The sequence below is a fragment of the Peromyscus maniculatus genome, chromosome 1, assembly GCF_049852395.1.
Source record: "Peromyscus maniculatus bairdii isolate BWxNUB_F1_BW_parent chromosome 1, HU_Pman_BW_mat_3.1, whole genome shotgun sequence".
Taxonomy (NCBI): domain Eukaryota; kingdom Metazoa; phylum Chordata; class Mammalia; order Rodentia; family Cricetidae; genus Peromyscus; species Peromyscus maniculatus.
This window is the reverse complement of record NC_134852.1, coordinates 5,472,741-5,491,911: the sequence shown is the minus strand read 5'-3', so window position 1 is coordinate 5,491,911 and position 19,171 is coordinate 5,472,741. Positions and strand designations below refer to the sequence as shown.

Genomic DNA, 19,171 nt, shown 5'->3' with positions numbered 1-19,171 from the left:
CTACATTCTCATAGCTATAAACAGGATATGTTCTGAAGAATACACATTTAGTAAATGTTTATCACAGTGTCAGCATCGTAGACTACTTAGCAAAATCTCATAAACATGATCTCACAGAATATGTACCGTTTATGACTGTCTTTACATGGTGAGAAATAATAATTTTTGCATATTTTGCAGCTGTGTTCATGGGAGGTTTCAGCCTATAATTTGTTTCATCTAGTTTCTTTTCTTGATTTACACTTCAGTGATGCTGACCATAGAGCAGGTCTTAGGTTACATATTTCATTCTCTAGACCTGAAAGTCCAGATATTTGGGTAGGCTGTACTCAATTTGTCCCTCTACCTGATAAGATCCTTTTGTTTTCTTTTTGTGTTGTTGTTGTTGTTTTGTTGTTGTTGTTATTTTGAGACAAGGTCTCTCTACAGAGCCCTAGCTGTCCTGGAATTTACTATGTAGACCTGGTTGGTCTTAAACTAACAAATATCCACCTTCCCCTTCTTCTAAAGTGCTGGATTTAAAGAGATGTGCCACCACAATTAGTAGCTGAGCAGTCCTGAGGAGTCTACAATTGTCCACACCATCAGTATACCACCTCATTCTGTCCTAATGAAAAACACTAACTGGACCTATCATACATTCATCTGACTCCAGTAGGCACATGGTAGGAGGGGACATTTACTGATCCTGATTTATGATGTTTAGAGTGAACACTAGAAATGGGTTCTCTGATAGTTACTACATGGAGGTCAATGAAAGGGCTAAAAGGAGCTAGGATGACACATGATACCACCCAGCCTATATGTGCTAAGTCCTTTCCACTCTGTACACAACACTAGCTCACAAGATTTCATGTTGAGGTCTTTGATCCACTTGGACTTAAGTTCTGTGCATGGGAACAGATGTGGATCTATTTGCAATCTTCTACATGTTGACATCCAGTTATGCCAGCACCATTTGTCAAAGATGCTTTCTTTTTTCCATTGTACAGGTTTGGTATCTTTGTAAAAAAAAATTATATGTTCATAGGTGTGCATATTAATGTCAGAGTCTTCAATTCCATTCCATTGGTCCACATGTGGGTTTTTATGCCAGTACCAAGCTGTTTTATTATTGTAGCTCTAGAGTAGAGCTTGAAGTCAAGGATCGTGATGCCTCCTGAGGTTGTTATGTTGTAGAAAAAATTTTTAGCTATCCTGGAATTTTTGCTTTTCCATATGAAGTTGAGTATTGTTCTCTGCAGGTCTGTGAAGATTTGTGTTGGATTTTGATGGGGATTGCATTGAATCTGTAGATTGATTTTGGTAAGATTGCCATTTTTACTAGGTTAATCCTGCCTATCTATGAACAGGGGAGATCTTTCCATTTTCCGATATCTTCTTCAATTTCTTTCTTCGGTGACTTAAAGTTCTTGTCCTACAGGTCCTTCACTTACTTGCTTAGAGTTACTTCAAGGTATTTTATATTATTTGTGGCTATTGTAAATGGCAGTATTTGTCTGATTTCTTTATCAGCCCCTTTTTTGTTTGTATATAGGAGGGCTACTGATTTTTTTCAGTTAATATTGTCTCCTGCTACCTTACTGAAGGAGTTTATCAGCTGTAGGAGTTCCCTGGTAGAATTTTGGGGGTCACTAATGTATACTATCATATCATCTGCAAATAGTGAAGGTTTGAATTCGTACTTTCCAATTTCTATCACTTTGATCTCTTTTTGTTGTCTTATTGCTCTAGCTAGAACTTCAAGTACTATACTGAATAAATATGGGCAAAGTAGGCAACCTTGGCTTGCTCCTGATTTTAATGGAATCCCTTTGAGTTTCTCTCCATTTATTTTGATGTTGGCTGTCAACTTGCTGTAAATTGCCTTTATTATGTTTAGGTATGTTCCTTGTGTTCCTGATCTCTCTAGAACTTTTATCATTAAGGGGTCTTGGATTTTTTGTCAAAGGATTTTTCAGCATCTAATGAGATGATCATGTTTTCTTTCTTTCAATTTGTTTATGTGGTGTTTTATATTGACAGAATTTCATATGTTGAACCATCCTTGCTTCCCTTGGATGAAGCCTACTTGATCATGGTGGATAATTTTTGATGTGTTCTTTGATTCAGTTTGCCAATATCTTATTGAGTATTTTTGCATCAGTGTTCATGAGAGAGATTGGTCTGTAATTCTCTTCTGCATTGCATTGTTGTGTGATATGTGTATCAGGGTAACTGTTGCCTCATAAAAAGAATTTGGTAATGTCCCTTCTGTTTCTATTGTGTGGAACAATTTGAAGAGTATTGGAATTAGCTCTTCTTTGAAATTCTGGTAGAATTCTGTACTGAAACCATCTGGTCCTGGACATTTTTGATTGGTAGACTTTTAATGACTGTTGATCCAAATCACAAAAATCAGACATGAAAAGGGAGACATAACAACAGATAATTCAGAAATCCAGATAATCATCAGGTCATACTTCAAAAACCTGTACTCTACAAAATTGGAAAATCTGAAAGAAATGGACAATTTTCTGGATAGGTACAATGTAACAAAGTTAAATCAAGACCAGATAAACTATTTAAATAGACCAATACACCCTAAGGAATTCATAAAACATGATGAAAGGAAGACATTGCTGATAGAAGCATGAGCAGAACTATTGCCCCTGCCTTGGGGGACAAATGGTTGTCCTAACTTCAACCATTATCAATACTTAGTTACACTTCAGACAGTTCTGCATGAAGCTGTGGGAGGAGGAATGAGCAACACCAAAGTGAACCAGAAGAGAAAGGGCTGGATGGATCCTGCAAAGATGCCCAGTGTCTGTGAAAATACAGACCCTCCTCCTCCTATACCTAAGTCAGCAAACTACATGCTGGGAACAGGGAATGGAAGTGCTGTGTCAGGAGTTCCAAACTTTGCCCCCTGTATCCTCTTAGAGGTGTAGCATTAGATTCTGATGTATCTTAGAATAATTAATCAAGAAAATACCCTACCGTCATGACAAAAGTCTTATCCCATCAAAGTACTTCCTCACTTGAGGACCCCTATTTCCCAAGTGATTTTAAGTCTACTTCAAGATGACAAAATTTTTATTGTATTTTTTATTTTATAATTAAATTTAACTTTACATATAATTAACCAATGCACTCTCTCACCCCAATTCATATTGTCAGAAATAAGTATCCATAAATGAACTCCTGCATGTTACAGAATCAGTTGATTCTCACACTAACCTGAAAGAGAAGTCATTGCCTTTATTGTGCCCCAAAGAAGCGCAGAGGGATATTATTGCCAGCTTCAGTTTGAAAGTCTGTAAATGATATTCCTGCACATTACACAGCAGCCAGAAAATATGCTCCCCTGAGCATTATTGCTGATACTGTCGTATCAGGAACTGTGTACAGAGACAAAGGAACAGAGGAAAAATCCCAGTGAGGAGGTTTGGAAGAAAAGGAGGGAGTAGGAGGGCCTTCCTGTGACAGGAATGAAGAAGTCAGAAGAATAAGGAAATTATCAGTTACAAACGACAAGCCCAGGCAAAGAGGGAAGTCAGCTTCCTCAGTGAGTCACCTAGGACTTGCAGAACTCTTTCTAAACTTCTGTGCCACTATCTTTGATGGTCATGTTTGACACCCAAATTAACTTCAGGAGTGAAGAGTCTCCCTCGGTTCCTCTATCTTTCCTGTCTCATTCTCATACCAACCTAAAACCAACATGAACTGTTTCTACCACTGTCCCCTGGACATCAGCACAGCTCAAGTGCAGTGAAGACTCAAGACATCTGTATGTCCTCTTGATCCTCCCACATGCAGCAGCACTCCAGGCCCCTTTCCCCCTTCCTCTATTCCTTTAACCCTGCAATCCATCTTCAGTCATTCTACTCCAGTCCTTACCTCATCTATGCAGACTCCTTACTAAGGGATCTCCTTCCTGAAGGATCACAGAAGCCCTTCTGATGTTCACAGTGAGCACAGGTAATCTCTCCCACAGACACCCATTTTTCCCTCAAGGCAAATTCAATTGAAGATACAAGATGCAAATGATATACACTGATATGCGCACATGCATAGAGAGGGGGAGGAGAGAGAGAGAGAGAGAGAGAGAGAGAGAGAGAGAGAGAGAGAGAGAGAGAGAGAGAGAGAGAGAGAGGAGAGAGAGAAATATGACCTGTCTATCACTAAAATGCCAGTAACACTCACACTAGCTTTCCTCCAACCATCAGAAACTAGGACATACTACTGCAGCCTCTGAACACTGATGTTGGCAAAGAAATGTGCTTATGTTGACCCACTGAATGGCAATATATTAATGAGTTCAGGTCCTTATTAGAGGTACACTGGGCTCTCACGTACAACTTACTACAATGATGGACACGTTGTCTGGATTCAGATTACTACTGGAGGTTTAACAGAATTTAATGCAAATGAGTCCATTCAGCTTTCTATAACAATTGACATCCTAAAGCAGCAACAACTCAAATATTCTGTTGCCTAGACATTTCCCTTATTTAAAGAGGAAAGCACAGATCATATCCATTGCACAAGAGAGAGATGGAGTCACAGCACACTGTGAGAGTTTCACTTCCCAGAATCGTTGTTGGTCTTCCTTTTTTTCTTTTTTTAATAAGGAATATTTATTAGTTTTACATACCAACCATAGATCCCCCTCTCTTCCATCCTCCCATCTCTCTAGCTTTCCCTCCAAGCCCATCCCCCATTCTCTCCTCCAACAAGGTAAGGCCTCCCTCCCATGGGGTGTCAGCAAAGCCTGACATATTCAGTAGAGGCAGGACCAAGTACCTCCCCCTGCATCAAGGCTATGCAAGGTGTTCCACCATAGGTATTGGGCTCCAAAACTGCAGCTCATGCACCAGGGATAGATCCTGATCCCACTGCCGGGGGCCCCTTAAACAGACCAAGCTACACAACTTTGTCACTTATGCACAGGGCATAGTTAAGTCTCATGCAGGCTTCACAGCTGTTGATCTAATGTTCATGAGTTCCCAATAGTTTTGTGTGTTTGTCTCTGCAGCTTTCCCTATCATGATCGTGATGCCCCTTGCTCATAGAATCCCTCTTCTCTTTGTTTGACTGGACTCCTAGAGCTCAGCCTGGTGGTGGCTGTGGATCTCTCCATCTGCTTCCATCAGTTACTGGATGAAGGCTCTCCTATTACAGTTAGGGTATTTACCAATCTGATTACTGGAGTGAGCAAGTTCAGGCACCCTCTCCACTATTACTAGTAGTCTAAGGTGGGGTCATCCTTGTGGATTGCTGGTAAATTCCCTAGCACACAGTTTCTCCCTATTCTTATGATTTCTCCCTCTATCGTGGTATCTCTTTCATTGCTCTACCACTCCATCCCTGTTCCAGCTCAACCATCCCATTCCCTTATGTTCTCATCCCCCATTCCCTACCCTCTATTGGCCCCCTCATCCCAATGTCACTTTTTAGGACCTCTGATGTCAAGTGATTTTTATGCAACAAAATTTGCCCACTTACTAGCATAGATGGATACATTTCACATAAAACTATGATCTAAGCAATCACTTTCACATAATTACGAGTCTCCTACTCTTACTGGAAGAAGTTCCTTTGAGATCTTCTCTGTCAGTCATTGCCTGGTCTCTGCTTCAGGGAAACCACTTTCTGATGGTACCGTTTGGAAACTGCATATAATTTAGAAACATCAAAGTCCTAGCTAGCTATCCTGTCTCAGAAAAGGGTTCCTATGTGACTGGTCCTGTTACTGAATAAGAGGTCTTTAAGATTCAAGTGTGCTGTATTTGGTTAACAGTGTCATTCCATATATGCACACAACATATTTTCCCATTTCCTGGATTATGCTCACCTGAGTGACCAGATTTGACTCCATTTATTGAAGCTCTTATGAAATTTGGAAGTATGAGATACTGTAATTGGTGTTTCCAATTCCTTAAACTAAAGACCTAGGAGTAGAACTATCAATCATGGGATGAATGTGTTTAGCTTTCAAAAGAACCAATTGTTCAACCAGTGTACAGATTAATGTAAAAGTCTTCAATTTGATTCCATTGGTCCACATCAGTTTTTATGCCAGTACCAAGGGGATTTTATTACTATAGCTCTATATTAGAGCTTGAGGTCAGGGATTGTGATGCCTCCAGTGATTGCTTTATTATACAGTATTCTTTTTCTATCCTGGCTTTTGTTTTTCCATATGAAGTTGAGCATTGTTCTTTCTAAGTCTGTGAAGATTTGTGTTGGGATTTTGGTGGGGATTGCATTGAATCTGTAGATTGCTTTTGGTAAGATTGACATTTTTACTATGTTAATTCTACCTATCTGTGAGCATGGGAGATCTTTCCATTTTCTGATATCTTCTTCAATTTCTTTCTTCAGTGACTTAAAGTTCTTATCATACAGATCTTTCACTTGTTTAGGCAGAGTTACCCCAAGGTATTTTATATTATTTATGACTATTGTAAATAATGATGTTTCTCTGATTTCTTTCTCAGTCAGTCTATCATTTGTATATTGGAGGGCTATTGATTTTTTTGAGTTAATCTTGTATCCTGCCACCTTACTGAAGGAGTTTATCTGCTGAGGAGTCCCTGGTAGAATTTTTGGGGTCATTTTTGTATACTAGCATATCATCTGCAAATAGTGAAAGTTCGACTACTTCCTTTCTAATTTGTATACCCTTGATCTTCTTTTGCTGTCTTATTGCTCTAGCTAGAACTTCAAGTACTATATTGAATAAGTATGGGGAGAGTGGACAGCCTTTTCTTGTTCCTGAATTTAGTGGAGTAATCGCTTTGAATTTCTCTCTATTTAATTTGATGTCAGCTATCGGCCTGTTGTAATTACCTTTGCCATAGTAATTACCATAGTAATTACCTTTACTATGTTAAAGTGTGTTCCTTGTATTCCTGATCTCTTCAGAACCTTTATCATGATCTGGTGTTGAATTTTTTCAAAGGCCATTTCAGCATCTAATGAGATGATCATGTGGGTTTTTTCTTTCAGTTTTTTTATATGGTGTATTACATTGACAGAATTTTGTATGTTGAACCATCCTTGCATCCCTGAGATGAAGCCTACTTGGTCATGTGGATAATTTTTTATGTGTTCTTGGATTCTGTTTGCCAATATTTTATTGAGTATTTTGCATCGATGTTCATAAGGGAAATTGGTCTGTAATTCACTTTCTTTTTTGCATCTTGATGTGGTGTGGCTATCATGGTAACTGTAGCCTCATAGAGTTTCGTAATATTCCTTCTGTTTCTATTGTGTGGAACAATTTGAAGAGTGTTGGTTAATTGGCTCTTCTTTGAAAATGTGCAAGAATTCTGCATTGAAACCACCAGGTCCTGGGCTTTTTTATGGTTGGGAGACTTTTAATGACTGTTTCTATTTTATCTGGTCTTCACTTAACTTTAGTATGTGGTACCTATCCAGGAAATTGTCCATTTCTTTCAGATTTTCCAATTTTGTGGAATACAGGTTTTTTTAAAGTATGATCTTATGATTCTATGGGATTCCTCATTTCTGTTGTTATGTCTCCCTTTTCATTTCTGATTTTGTTAATTTGGATGCTCTCTCTTTGCCTTTTGGCTAATTTGGATAAGGACTTGTTTTACTTGTTGGTTTTCTCAAAGAACCAACTCTTTGTTTCATTGATTCTTTGTATTGTTCTCTTTGTGTCTATATTATTGATTTCAGCCTTCAATTTGTTTATTTCCTGGCATCTGTTCTTTCTGCATGAGTATGCTTCTTTTTGTTCTAGAGCTTTCAGTTGTGCTGTTAAGTCAATTGTGTGAGATTTCTCCATCTTCTTTATGTGGACATTTATTGCTATGAATTTTCCACTTAGCACTGCTTTCATAATGACCCATAAATTTGTGTATATAGAACATTCATTTTCATTGAATTCTATGAAGTCTTTGATTTCTTGATTTTTTCCTTTTCTCATTGGTGATTCAGTTGGGCATTATTCAGTTTTCATGATATTGTAGGTTTTCTGTAATTTTTGTTGTTGTTGAAATCTACCTTTAAGTCATAGTAGTCCAATAAGATACAGGAGGTTATTTCAATTTTTTGTATCTGTTGAGATTTGCTTTGTGATGAAGCATGTGGTCAATTTTATAGAAGGTTCCATGTTTTGCTGAGAAGAAGCTATGTTCTTTTTTGTTAGGGTGGAATGTTCTGTAGATATCTATTAAGGCCATTTGAGTCATGATATCTCTTATTTCCCTTATTTCTCTGTTAGGTTTCTGTGTGGCAGACCTGTCCATTGGTGAGAGTGGGGTGTTGAAGTCTCCCACTACTAGTGTGTGAGGTTTAATGTGCAATTTGAGCTTTTGTAATGTCTCTTTTACAAATGTGGGTGCCCTTGTACTTGGAGCATAAATGTTTAGAATTGAGGCTTCATCTTGGTGGATTTTCCCTGTGATAAATATGTAATGTCCTTCCCAAACTCTTTTGATTGATTTTAGTTTGAAGTCTATTTTATTAGAAATTATTATAACTATATCAGCTTGCGTCTTAATTCCATTTGATTGCAAAGTCTTTTCCCAGCCTTTTACTCTGAGGTAGTGTCTGTCCTTGAAGTTGAGGTCTGTTTCTTGTATGTAGCAGAAGGATGGATCCTGTTTTCATATCCATTCTGGTAGCTTGGGACTTTGTATAGGTGAATTGAGTCCATTGATATTAATGGATATTAATGACCAGTGATTGTTAACTCCTGTTATTGTTTGGTGGTAGTGTTGCATATTTCCCTTTGGTATTTGCTGATGTGAGATTATATATTGCCTGCATTTTCATGGGTGTATCTAAATTCCTTAAGTTGGATTTTTTCCTTCTATTGCTTTCTATAGGGCTGGATATGATGATAGCTATTATTTAAATCTGGTTTTACCATGGAATATTTTGTTTACACCGTCGATGGCAATTGAGAGTTTTGCTGGCTATATTAGTCTGGGTTGGCATCCATGGTCTCTTGGTGTCTGCATAACATCTGTCCAGGACCTTCTGGCTTTTAGAGTCTCCATTGAGAATTCGGGTGTTATTCAGATTGGTCTGCCTTTATATGTTACTTGGCCTTTTTCCTTTGCAGCTCTTAATATTTTTTTCTTTATTCTGTATGTTTAATGGATTAATTATTATGTGGTGAAGGGACTTCTTTTTGGATCCAGAATCTTTGGTGTTCTGTAAGCTTCTTGCATCTTTATAGGAATTTCCTTCTTTAGGTTGGGAAAGTTTGAATCTATGATGTTTTGAATATATTTTCTGTGCCTTTGTGTTGGTATTCTTCTTCTTTTATCCCTATTATTCTTAGGTTTGGTCTTTTCATGGTGTCCCGAATTTCCTGGATGTTTGTGTTATGACTTTTCTGGCTTTAGTGTTTTCTTTGACTTAACAATCTATTTCTGCTATTGTATCTTCAATTCCAGAGATTCTCTCTTCCATCTCTTGCATTCTGTTGGTTATGCTTGTATTTGTAGTTCCTGTTCATTTACTCAGATATTCCATTTGCAGCATTCCCTCAGTTTGTGTCTTCTTTATTTTCTCTATTTCAGTTTTCAAATCTTGAACTGTTTCCTTCACCTCTTTAATTGCTTTTTCTGGCTTTCTTTAAGAGATTCATTGATTTCTTCCAATTTTTGTTTGTCTTTTGCTCAATTTCTCTAATGTAATTTTTTCTTTTTTTTTTTAGAATAAAACAACTTTATTTCCATTAACTCACAAAAAAACCAATACAGTTGATTCAAAGAGATCGTCATTTTTCATTCCCAACACTACAAGCCTCAGTGAATATCTATATAGTTAGAACTCTTTCATGGCTATTCTGAAGCAATGGATCTATAAGAAATAAGGTTTGGTCAGGGTCCTCACTTGCACTGTCAATGTAGAGCCCATATCAATTTCTTCAGTTTGAACTTTTTGATTGCAATAAACCGTTTGCAATTCTGCACTGCCACAACACTTCATTGAATCGCTCGAAGAGCTTGACCGAATTCTGATTCTGGGCATACTCTAGAAACTGTTTGATCTCAAGAGAGCAAGGCCCACAAGATTGCTAGTCCAGCGGCTGAGATCTGTGGGGCTCCTGGTAAGTGATGTCAGGCCTTGCAGGCTCAGCATCACCAGCTCTGCTGAAGCCCCCAGTGATGGCATGACCCAGGGTGGACTCCACTGCAGAGCCCACAGCCACACCAGCTGCCGTGGTGGCCATCTGGGCCATCAGACTTGGCTGCCTGTGTGCAGAGGTGAGTCAACTGCAGATGGTGCAGCTGCTCCTGGAGGATGAGCTGCAGGTGCTTGTCTGGGAGCAGCCCTCATAGGAGGGGCCTGGCTGGCCGGAGGGGCCACCTGGGAAGAGCGGATTCAGCCCCATGGCATCCTAAGTGCTCACACACTCAGAGTCAGAAAATGACTGAGTGTTCATGTTTTCTTTAAAGGTCTCTATCATTTTCTTAATGTCATTTTTAAGGTCAATTTCTTCTGCATTTGGAAGTTCAGGTCTTTCTGATATAGAACCACTAGGTTCTGATGGAGCCATATTGGTTTTTATGTTGTTGACTGTATTTTTGCACTAGTGTCTACCCATCTCTTTCTCCACTCAGTGCAAGCGGTGTCTGTGTCTGAGGGAGCCTCTCTTGAACTGATCGATACTCTTGATCCATTGGAGGCTCTTGGTCTAATCAGGGCTCTTGGTCCAATCAGGGCTAATGGACTTTGTGTCTTAGGAATCAGCTCGTAGTCCAATCGGTGCTGGCAGACTCTGTCTGAGGGAGCAGCTGCAGTCTCGGAGGGTCAGTGGAATTTGAAGGGGTGGGGTTTGTGATTACAGGGTCTGGTGGGGGATAGTGGTAGTCCAACCTGTCTGCAGGAGACCTGCCTACTGGCCTGAAACTGAGCCTGCAATGGGTGATGGTGTGAGGGAGCAAGGTTGTACCCCTGGGCCCAAAGCCTACAGGCTGGTGTGTTTGGCTATATGGACAAAGACTCACCTCTTAGTCCCATCAGTACTGGCAGGGTCTATCTCAGAGAGCAGTTTCAGTCTTGGAGGCTGAGGGAGTGCTGATCTTCCTTAACGATTAAGCAATCCTAAGTGTGTCTTACCCTCTGATCAGGACTAGACTCCACCCATCTTCATTGCAGCCTCGACACTAGACTTGACGTCCACTGTTAGAGATACTCAACTTCCCTTCTATGTACCTCCCTCATGTGTAGAAAGCGGCCACTAATTTACCCATTATTGGTACCTTTGCAAAGATGCTTCTTCAGTATCAGAAAGGAGCCAGTTAGAAACACCAGTCACATTCTGGCCGAGGACTAAGTGGTTGTAACATGCTCTCAGTGGTTAATAATCACTGCATGGGTAATAGAAGGAAGCAATTCTTAAATAACTGAAGTGTCAGAGAAAGGGCTTGGCTCCATAAGGAGTGTAGTCATGTGCTCAATGTGTCTCTGTGGCTTTACAAGCCCTGTATCTTCACAAAAGCATCTTCAAGGCCAGAAAGATAACTAGTTGTAATAAAAAGTGCTGTCTAAATGGACAGGAAGAGGAAATGAAAGACACACATGCAGAGATTCTGAGAGAGAAGGAGCAACCACCTCTCTTACCCTGGGGATATTTGAGTCTCCTCAGATCAGGGAAGGGGACACTCATGACAGAGGAGGTTCTGATTGTGGGAGCATCTGAACTTACTTTTGCCTTAATTTCCTTCAGGATAAGTCAGAGTAACTTATCACTGAGTTCCTTTCCTCAGGATACTTTATTTCCACTTTGCACCAGCACAAGTCAGATTTGTTAGGAAAAGACACTTTACAGTCACCTGCTGAACATGTCCCATAATAAACAAACACTCAACTCTTGATGTAGTTTTCTTCATCTGTGCCTAACCTGCATAGGTTTGTTTCAAGCTGTGCCTTTTAGCAGGGAATTCATGGGGATATGTTCCAAATTACATGTGAAAAATTACAAATCACAGTCCACTGATAACAGGCCCTGTCCACATATAGGTGCCACATTCCCAGTCAGCATACAAGTTTTTAGACTATCATGGAGCATGTTGCCAGAGTGACCAGAACTTCATCCTGCATTTATCAAGTACAGTTCAGACTTCACTAACAATGAAGAAGACAATGTCTGGAATAACATGGAAGAAGACACTGATCCAACACAGGGACAAATATGAGGATAGTCTGTGAATTGGACTCTCATCATGAAGTAACACAGAGGTCTTTTATTGAAAATCAATTCTTTTCCCATATCATGTATCCTGGTTTCCCCAACCTCATTTCTTCATAGAACCTCCCTCCTTCCCCTTTCATCTGGATCTATTCCCTTTCTTTATGTCATTAGAAAAGTATAGGATTCTAAGATATAATATTAAAATAAAACAAAATAAAATACAATGAGATTTGTTGCCCGAGTCCTAATTGGTCTTATTTAAAAAGTCGGATCCATATATTGGGGTACATACTGAAAGATCAGAGAGACAAAGGAACAAACCACTAGAGAAACTTCTCACCACTCATAAATCCTCAAGCTAAAAGGGGAGGCAAGATCCTCTCTCCATGAATTTTGTGACTAAATGCCTCGGAGTCCTCAGCAAAAGAGCCTTGCTTTCCTTCTACTCCTGACTTGTATGCCTTTCTCTGCCCAGCCTTATCACTTCCTCTGTCCGTCTTCCCAGTGCTTGGATTAATGGTGAACATGCTTCCCAAGTACTAGTAGCAAAGATCTGAGATCGCAAATGCTGGTATTAAAGATGTGTGCCACTACTGCCTGGCTCTGTTTCTTTTAGACTGGATTAATCTCATGTAATCTAGGGTGGCCTTGAACTCACAGAGATCCAAATGGATCTCTGCCTTTGCCTGCTGAGTGCTAGGATTAAAAATGTGTGCTGCCATTGCCTGACCTGCATGAGTAACTGTATGTCTAGCTCTGTTCTCTGATCTTGAGTTAAATTTTATTAGTGTGTGACAAAATATCACCATAGAGTTTAAAAGAAAGACTATCACATCAAATTTGAATAGACACATAAACAGAAGGAAAGAGCCGAATAGAAGGCACAAGAATAAGAAACACACTCATTTGAATATTCAGGCATCCCACAAAAACAGGAAACTGGGATCCATAATATATAAACAGAATTAGATTTGCTCATTTTATTTTATGTGTGAGTGTTTTACCTATTTGTGCATATGTGGGAAAGAGAGCAACATATCTCCTGGAACTGGAAGTGTGGATGCTTATGAAACACTATTTATGGCCCAGGAATTGATATGAGTCCTCTGTAAGGACAAAAAAGTCGTCTTTACTCTCCAGCTCCCCTCCCACAAAAGCTTTTTTTAGTGAATTTTTTTCTCCACTTGGAATATCATATCTTTTTTTCTCCCTCTGTGTGGTTAGAAAAATGTTTATATTTTAACAAGATGTTTGTCACGTTATCAAAATGACTTTGATGTGAGGGAACAGTTCTCCAAAGAGAAAAGGCAGGAAGGAAAGCATGGAATCAAACATCTCCACAGTTAACTGTGTGATTGCAGTTCAGATGACAAAAGACATCGTTCAGTGACTCTTCATCCTTGCTAAAATGCATGAAGACCTCTATTTTTGCAATAACTTTAAGTTGGAAAAATGCCCCTTTCCCTATGTTGATAGCATTTATTTTCCTTATATTTGGACCTTGATTTCCCAGACCCTTGTCCATGTCCACCATTATTAGTGTAGATTGTCATAGTTCACAGTCAGCCCTTGGCTTCTGTTTTTCTTTGTTTCTTCCTAAATAGACATGTTGCACCTCTCTCCATAGATTTTTTTTCAGTCCTTACCCTTTTGTCACTCAGTTCTTTTAAACATTTTTACTATGTCTGGCCATTGATAGTTACACATTACTTTACTAATGTCTAATTCCAACCACTTTTTCATATGATCCTTTAGCCTTTCTAGGAACATGATAGGCCCCTTTTCTTGTTGTTCATTAGGCCTTCTCAGTTTCTTCTCTGCATTTTGATGAAGCAAATTCCCTAGCCATCATGCTTTCAGAACAGAGAAATGGGACCCTGAGGCTTTTTTGCATGAAGTAGTCTTTATTGTGTACTAGCATAGTATGTGGGATTTCTCCACAAAGTCAGAGAACCAAATATCTGGAACAAAATGTTTTATACGTCCTTTGCTTCTTTGTCATTCACATAGCGTAACTTACATCCCTATTGGGAACTTTGCTATAGAATGTTTAAAACCTGGAATGGGGAGAGAGGGAAAGGAAAGGCTGTTGCAGAAGGAAAGGGGTGTGGTTGCTCCCAGAGTCAAGGACCCTGACCAGATAATATGGCTGTTTCTTGATTTTCTTATTGGCTATTGGGAATCCCTACAATATGACCTGTTATCCTGCCATTCTGATCATTGTTGTCTTGTCTCAAATCACACAATATGTCTTCCTGCTTGAGTTATTTGCCTCTGCTGTGTCTTCTGCCTACAGTTGCTGGTTTCTTAGACATCTCTGTGGACGTCTCCATCCAGGCTTCCCCTCAGAAGACACCTCTCAGTGTCTTCCCTGGTGATTCACACTGGCCCTCTCTGGCCCACATAGTCAATGCCTTTACTCTACTTTGTTTCTTCCAAACATTTTGTGCAGCATACACTCTGCCTTTATTAACATGTTGTCTCAGCCTGGCTAAGGAATTTGCCTTTTGCTCTAACTTTAACCTCCTCAGAGAGCCTGGTCAAAGATGTCTCTTGTGACAGCTTAATAAATGTGTGGTGGTATTGGGAACATCAAAACTCATTTAGTCACATGACCTTCTGAGATCCTAGGAGCATGTTAACAACCAGACAGATGCCAAGGACCCACAAAGGGAAAAGGAGGAAGGAGACATGTGGTTCCAAATAAAAAAAACAGGGTAGAATGAGACCAGAGCACACAGGAGGCAGGTGTTTGCAGAAGGGAGGGGTCAGCTGTGGATCTTCCTGAGGGTCTAGATGGGGAGAACAAAAAAGGCCCTCTGGACTAAATAGGGGCCCTAGTTCTTAGCACTGCCAATGGGGGCAGGGAGCTCACTCAACTCTCAAGCTCCACACTGTCCTCAGACTAGATTTCTTCCAATGAAGCACAAAATAAAGACAGAAAACAGGGAGTGTGGTAAAGTCCTGGGTTTAATTCCTCAGAATGTTGACCCCAGATCCTATCCACTATCTCTCTGATACTGAACTGATACCTGCCTGGGTCTAATCTCAGCTCAGGTACAGGTTCTGAGGTCAGGAAGGGGCATCTGCACAAGGAAAAATAATGATCACCAAGTGGATTGCACTCAAGTGGCCCCAAATAACTTAAACTGTCTTTATTTATACTTTAAAAATTTTACCAGTTTTGCCTACACAAACAGCTTTATAATTGGCTCCTATTTTTTACTTTGAAGAAATAAATCACATTTTAAGAAAAACATCACCATCACCATGAAAAGCCTTCACTGTTCCCCTTTATACTTCCCCAAGTACACTTTCCCACATTCTATACAACCTTATTCTGGATATAGAGTTCAGCCTTTTTGCAGACTTAACTAAATATTGAGCAAGACACATCCTGCTCTGTAGCACTGATGTCAGCTGGCAGCCGCTGGCAGTTGCAAAGTTAAAAAATAACAAACAATGCTTTAAGGACAACAATATTCAAACACAAACAATTCTTTCATATCTTCAAGATATACTTTTATACAGTCTTCCTTTTCTACAAGAGGGCCCCATGTTTCAATCTCTCTGTATAAGACAGACTTAGATAAGGCATTCCTTTGCCATCCCTCTATACCACACTTCTTCCACCAATATAAGCTCCTGTGTGTGGTAAAGATGGATTTGTCCATCCCATATTTTACATTGCATTTTTCCATTGGTTCACACTAGGCCCTATCATTGATTCTATTGGCTTGGTGTCTAGGGAACTTACTCTCGACAGGTGGCATTATGCATATTCCCTAGGCATTTTCCATATTCTGTGCATGTATGTCTTACTCTCCTTTCCAGAACTGTGCGGCAATGTTCCACGTGCTCTTTTCTCAAATGTACCTAAGTATCTCTATTGAGTTAGGGAAGTTCCCAGGATTAGGTGTTGTAGTTAGTAGTTCCAGATAAGAGAATTGAGAAGCACTACCCCCCTGCTGGATCTTAAGGCAAATATTTGAGAAAGAAGAGAATTTCCATCGAAAATTAGACCTACTGCACATAAGACTGACTAAGAAAATTAAAAACTACCCAAATAATCACAAATATAATGAGAGAAAGAGATGAGCCTGCAAGCCACATGAATTTTGCAAATTTATGAGCTGTCCTGTGGCCTACTGGTTCTTGCTAATTGAGAGTCCACTTCCATGGGTGCCTTACCCTAAGAAAATCCATTGGGAAGGTAGTCATATGCTAAACCAAGATGAGGCTGCAGAGAACCCAACAGATACCTTGTATTTCTCTCTCTCTCTCTCTCTCTCTCTCTCTCTCTCTCTCTCTCTCTCTCTCTCTGCCTTCTTCCTCACATGCAGGTTTTTTCATAGATGGCAGTAAATAACCAGAAACTGGGGAAACAAAAGGCTGTTATTTGGAACTGAGCACTACCCAGCAGATGGTTGTTTGTGACGCTGGACAAAATTGACCTATTCTGAGGGACCTGTTTCCCTAGTAACTTGCTCCACAGATTCTGAAAAAGTGTAAGCAGTTGTCTCTCTCTAGACTCAAATAGAGCAAAGAGTCTCAGCCAGGATGACAGAGACCCTACAAGCCAGGGCACCATCAGAGAAGTGAAGCTATCTTGGCATCTCATGGGATAAATTTCTGCAGTTGGAAAATTGCACAGAATGCTTGACATCTGCACAGACACTCAGATCATATTTTCACAGAAGTGTTTCTAAGTTTGTTTCCCAAGTTTTGGTGGTTCCCTGGGCTTGATGCCCAGAGACCCTGGTTAGATTGCACATAGGGAATCCCACCCCCTTCTGAGACCTGGGTCACCTATACACTCACCCATTCACACTTTCATACTCCTTCCTGAGTTTGTCTTCTTGGCTGCATCAGAGAAAAGGGAGGGTGAGGAATGAAAGGAACAGAAGGAAATTCACAGATACCTCAATGAGAAATTTAAGTAACTCTCCAACCCTGGGGCATAGATGATGTTAGGAATGAGAGAAGGCTCTGTCATTGGTATGCAAAAATGAATAAAAAAATTCTTAATAAAAAATGAAAATAAAAAAGAAGACAACATGATCCTGCTCATTCCATCATGAAGCTGGGTGGAAAATTTCTTCATGTCTAAGGAGACTAAAAATACTGAACACAGCAGGAAACACATCATGGATTATGGTATGAGCATGAGTGTACTCCAGGATTCAAGGTTGGATAAAATATGTAAAACTAAAAACTGCTGTGTGTACTTGCATGTGCATGTGTGCTGGAGTGTGGGTATGTGCTTTGTTCACAGGGAATAAATAGTGTGAAATGTGTTCACTCAAATTGAAGAATAAAAAGAATTTAATCAAAAGATAATAAAATTTGAACCTTGCTATGGGATATCGTTTAGTATGCTGTGAATGTGTGTTGCTCTGGTTGGTTGATAAATAAAGTGCTGATTGGCCAGTAGCCAGGCAGGAAGTATAGGCTGGGTGAGCAGATGAGGAGAATTCTGAGAAGAGGAAGGCTGCATCAGGAGTCACCAGCCAGACACAGAGGAAGCAAGATGTCAAGGCAGAACTGAAAAAAGGTGACAAGCCTTGTGGCTAAACATAGATAAGAATTATGGGCTAACTTAAGTGTAAGAGCTAGTCAGTAATAAGCCTGCGCTAATGGACAAGCAGTTATAATTAATATAAGCTGGCCTCTGTGTGTTTACTTGGGGGATGAAAATGGGAGAGATTTGTCCTAACCACTCGCTGGCCAGGACACAGGAAAACTTCTGACTACATTTGGTATACCAATGTGGGGCTCTTGAATTTCCATAAGGCCTAAAAGAATTAAAAAGGGCTTCTAAACACACAACAATGGAGCTATAAACAGCTTCCTCGTTGTGTCTCAGGCCAGCCATGAGCTACAGTATGGTGGGCTCATGGCATTTCGACTGGAGTGACAGCATGGTGGATTCCCACTGAGTTACACAGAGGTTTCTCCAATCCATGCACAGCACACTGCATGGCAGATTTAGCTTTTTCTAGTACAGACAAAAAAAATGTTTCTGGGCTACACGCTGTTTTAATGGTGGCATAGACCCACTGCTCCCGAGAGTTGGTAGTAGCATGGCTCCCAAAGCTGGTGGTAAATGTACCACCACCATGCTGAAAAACTGAGGTGGGAGGAGTCATCAGCCAAGACTGATGCTTCTGTTCTAACCACTCTTCAGTTTAAAGCAATAGATTCACAAAAAAAGAGATTCAGATGGAATAAACCTCTAAACAGTTTAAAATTTGTATAAAAACATATATAGGCTTAAAAGATAGAGGAAAATGAATGTAGACAGTTATATATTAATGAGCTCAGGTCCTTATTAGGGGCACACTGGACTCTCACGTACAACTTACTAAAATAATGGACACATTGTCTGGGTTCAGATTATTACTGGAGGTAGGAGGAGGGAAGAGGAGGATCTACGATTGATGAGTAAAATGAATGGAAATACTTTTCTTAATAGAAAACGAAGATAAAAAAAATGTGGTAATTGAATGAGGGGGCCATGTTACAGAACCTGTAAGTGGCAGAACTTGGCAGCTTTGGCCATGTGGTTCTGACTTCAGAGTAGAAGACAGAAGAAAGGGGTTGTGGAATTTGTCTCTGAGCCTAAAAAGCCACTAAGACCAGTCATGTGTCGGGGCTTCACTGGATGGAGGTCTAGTAGACAGGACATTGTGTGATGCTGTAAAGTTGAAGCCTGGATTGCCCTGAAGAACCCAAGATGGTAGAGATGTCGGAGTCATGGAATACCCGCTGAGGGGAGCAGGTAATAGCGAGAGAAATCAGCCCAAGAGAAAGATGTGTATTGCATTCAACAAAACTGATAGAAGTTGGAGATCTGAAGAATGTTTGACCTCAGACATGGAGATACAGAGTTTGTAATTTGCCCACATGGTTTTTTCCCCTGCATTTCCTTGCTATCCTCTCTTCTCTGCACTTTAGAGTGCTAATATATATCCTGTGCCATTATATATTGGAGGTGTGTTA

General features: G+C 40.0%; 1 protein-coding gene and 1 pseudogene across 1 annotated transcript in view; one reads left to right on the top strand and one right to left on the bottom strand.

The window, feature by feature from the left end:
* The window catches only part of LOC102911294 (paired immunoglobulin-like receptor B), a 160,534-nt gene that overhangs the window by 8,549 nt on the left and 132,814 nt on the right, over window positions 1-19,171 (top strand). The window contains exon 10 of the mRNA XM_076568433.1: window positions 11,998-12,396. Coding sequence (XP_076424548.1) covers window positions 11,998-12,031 — 34 coding nt within the window. The 3' untranslated portion in view covers window positions 12,032-12,396. Of the gene's footprint in view, window positions 1-11,997 lie in introns of the transcript that reaches the window.
* On the bottom strand, window positions 9,899-10,356 carry LOC107400388 (coiled-coil-helix-coiled-coil-helix domain-containing protein 2 pseudogene; annotated as a pseudogene).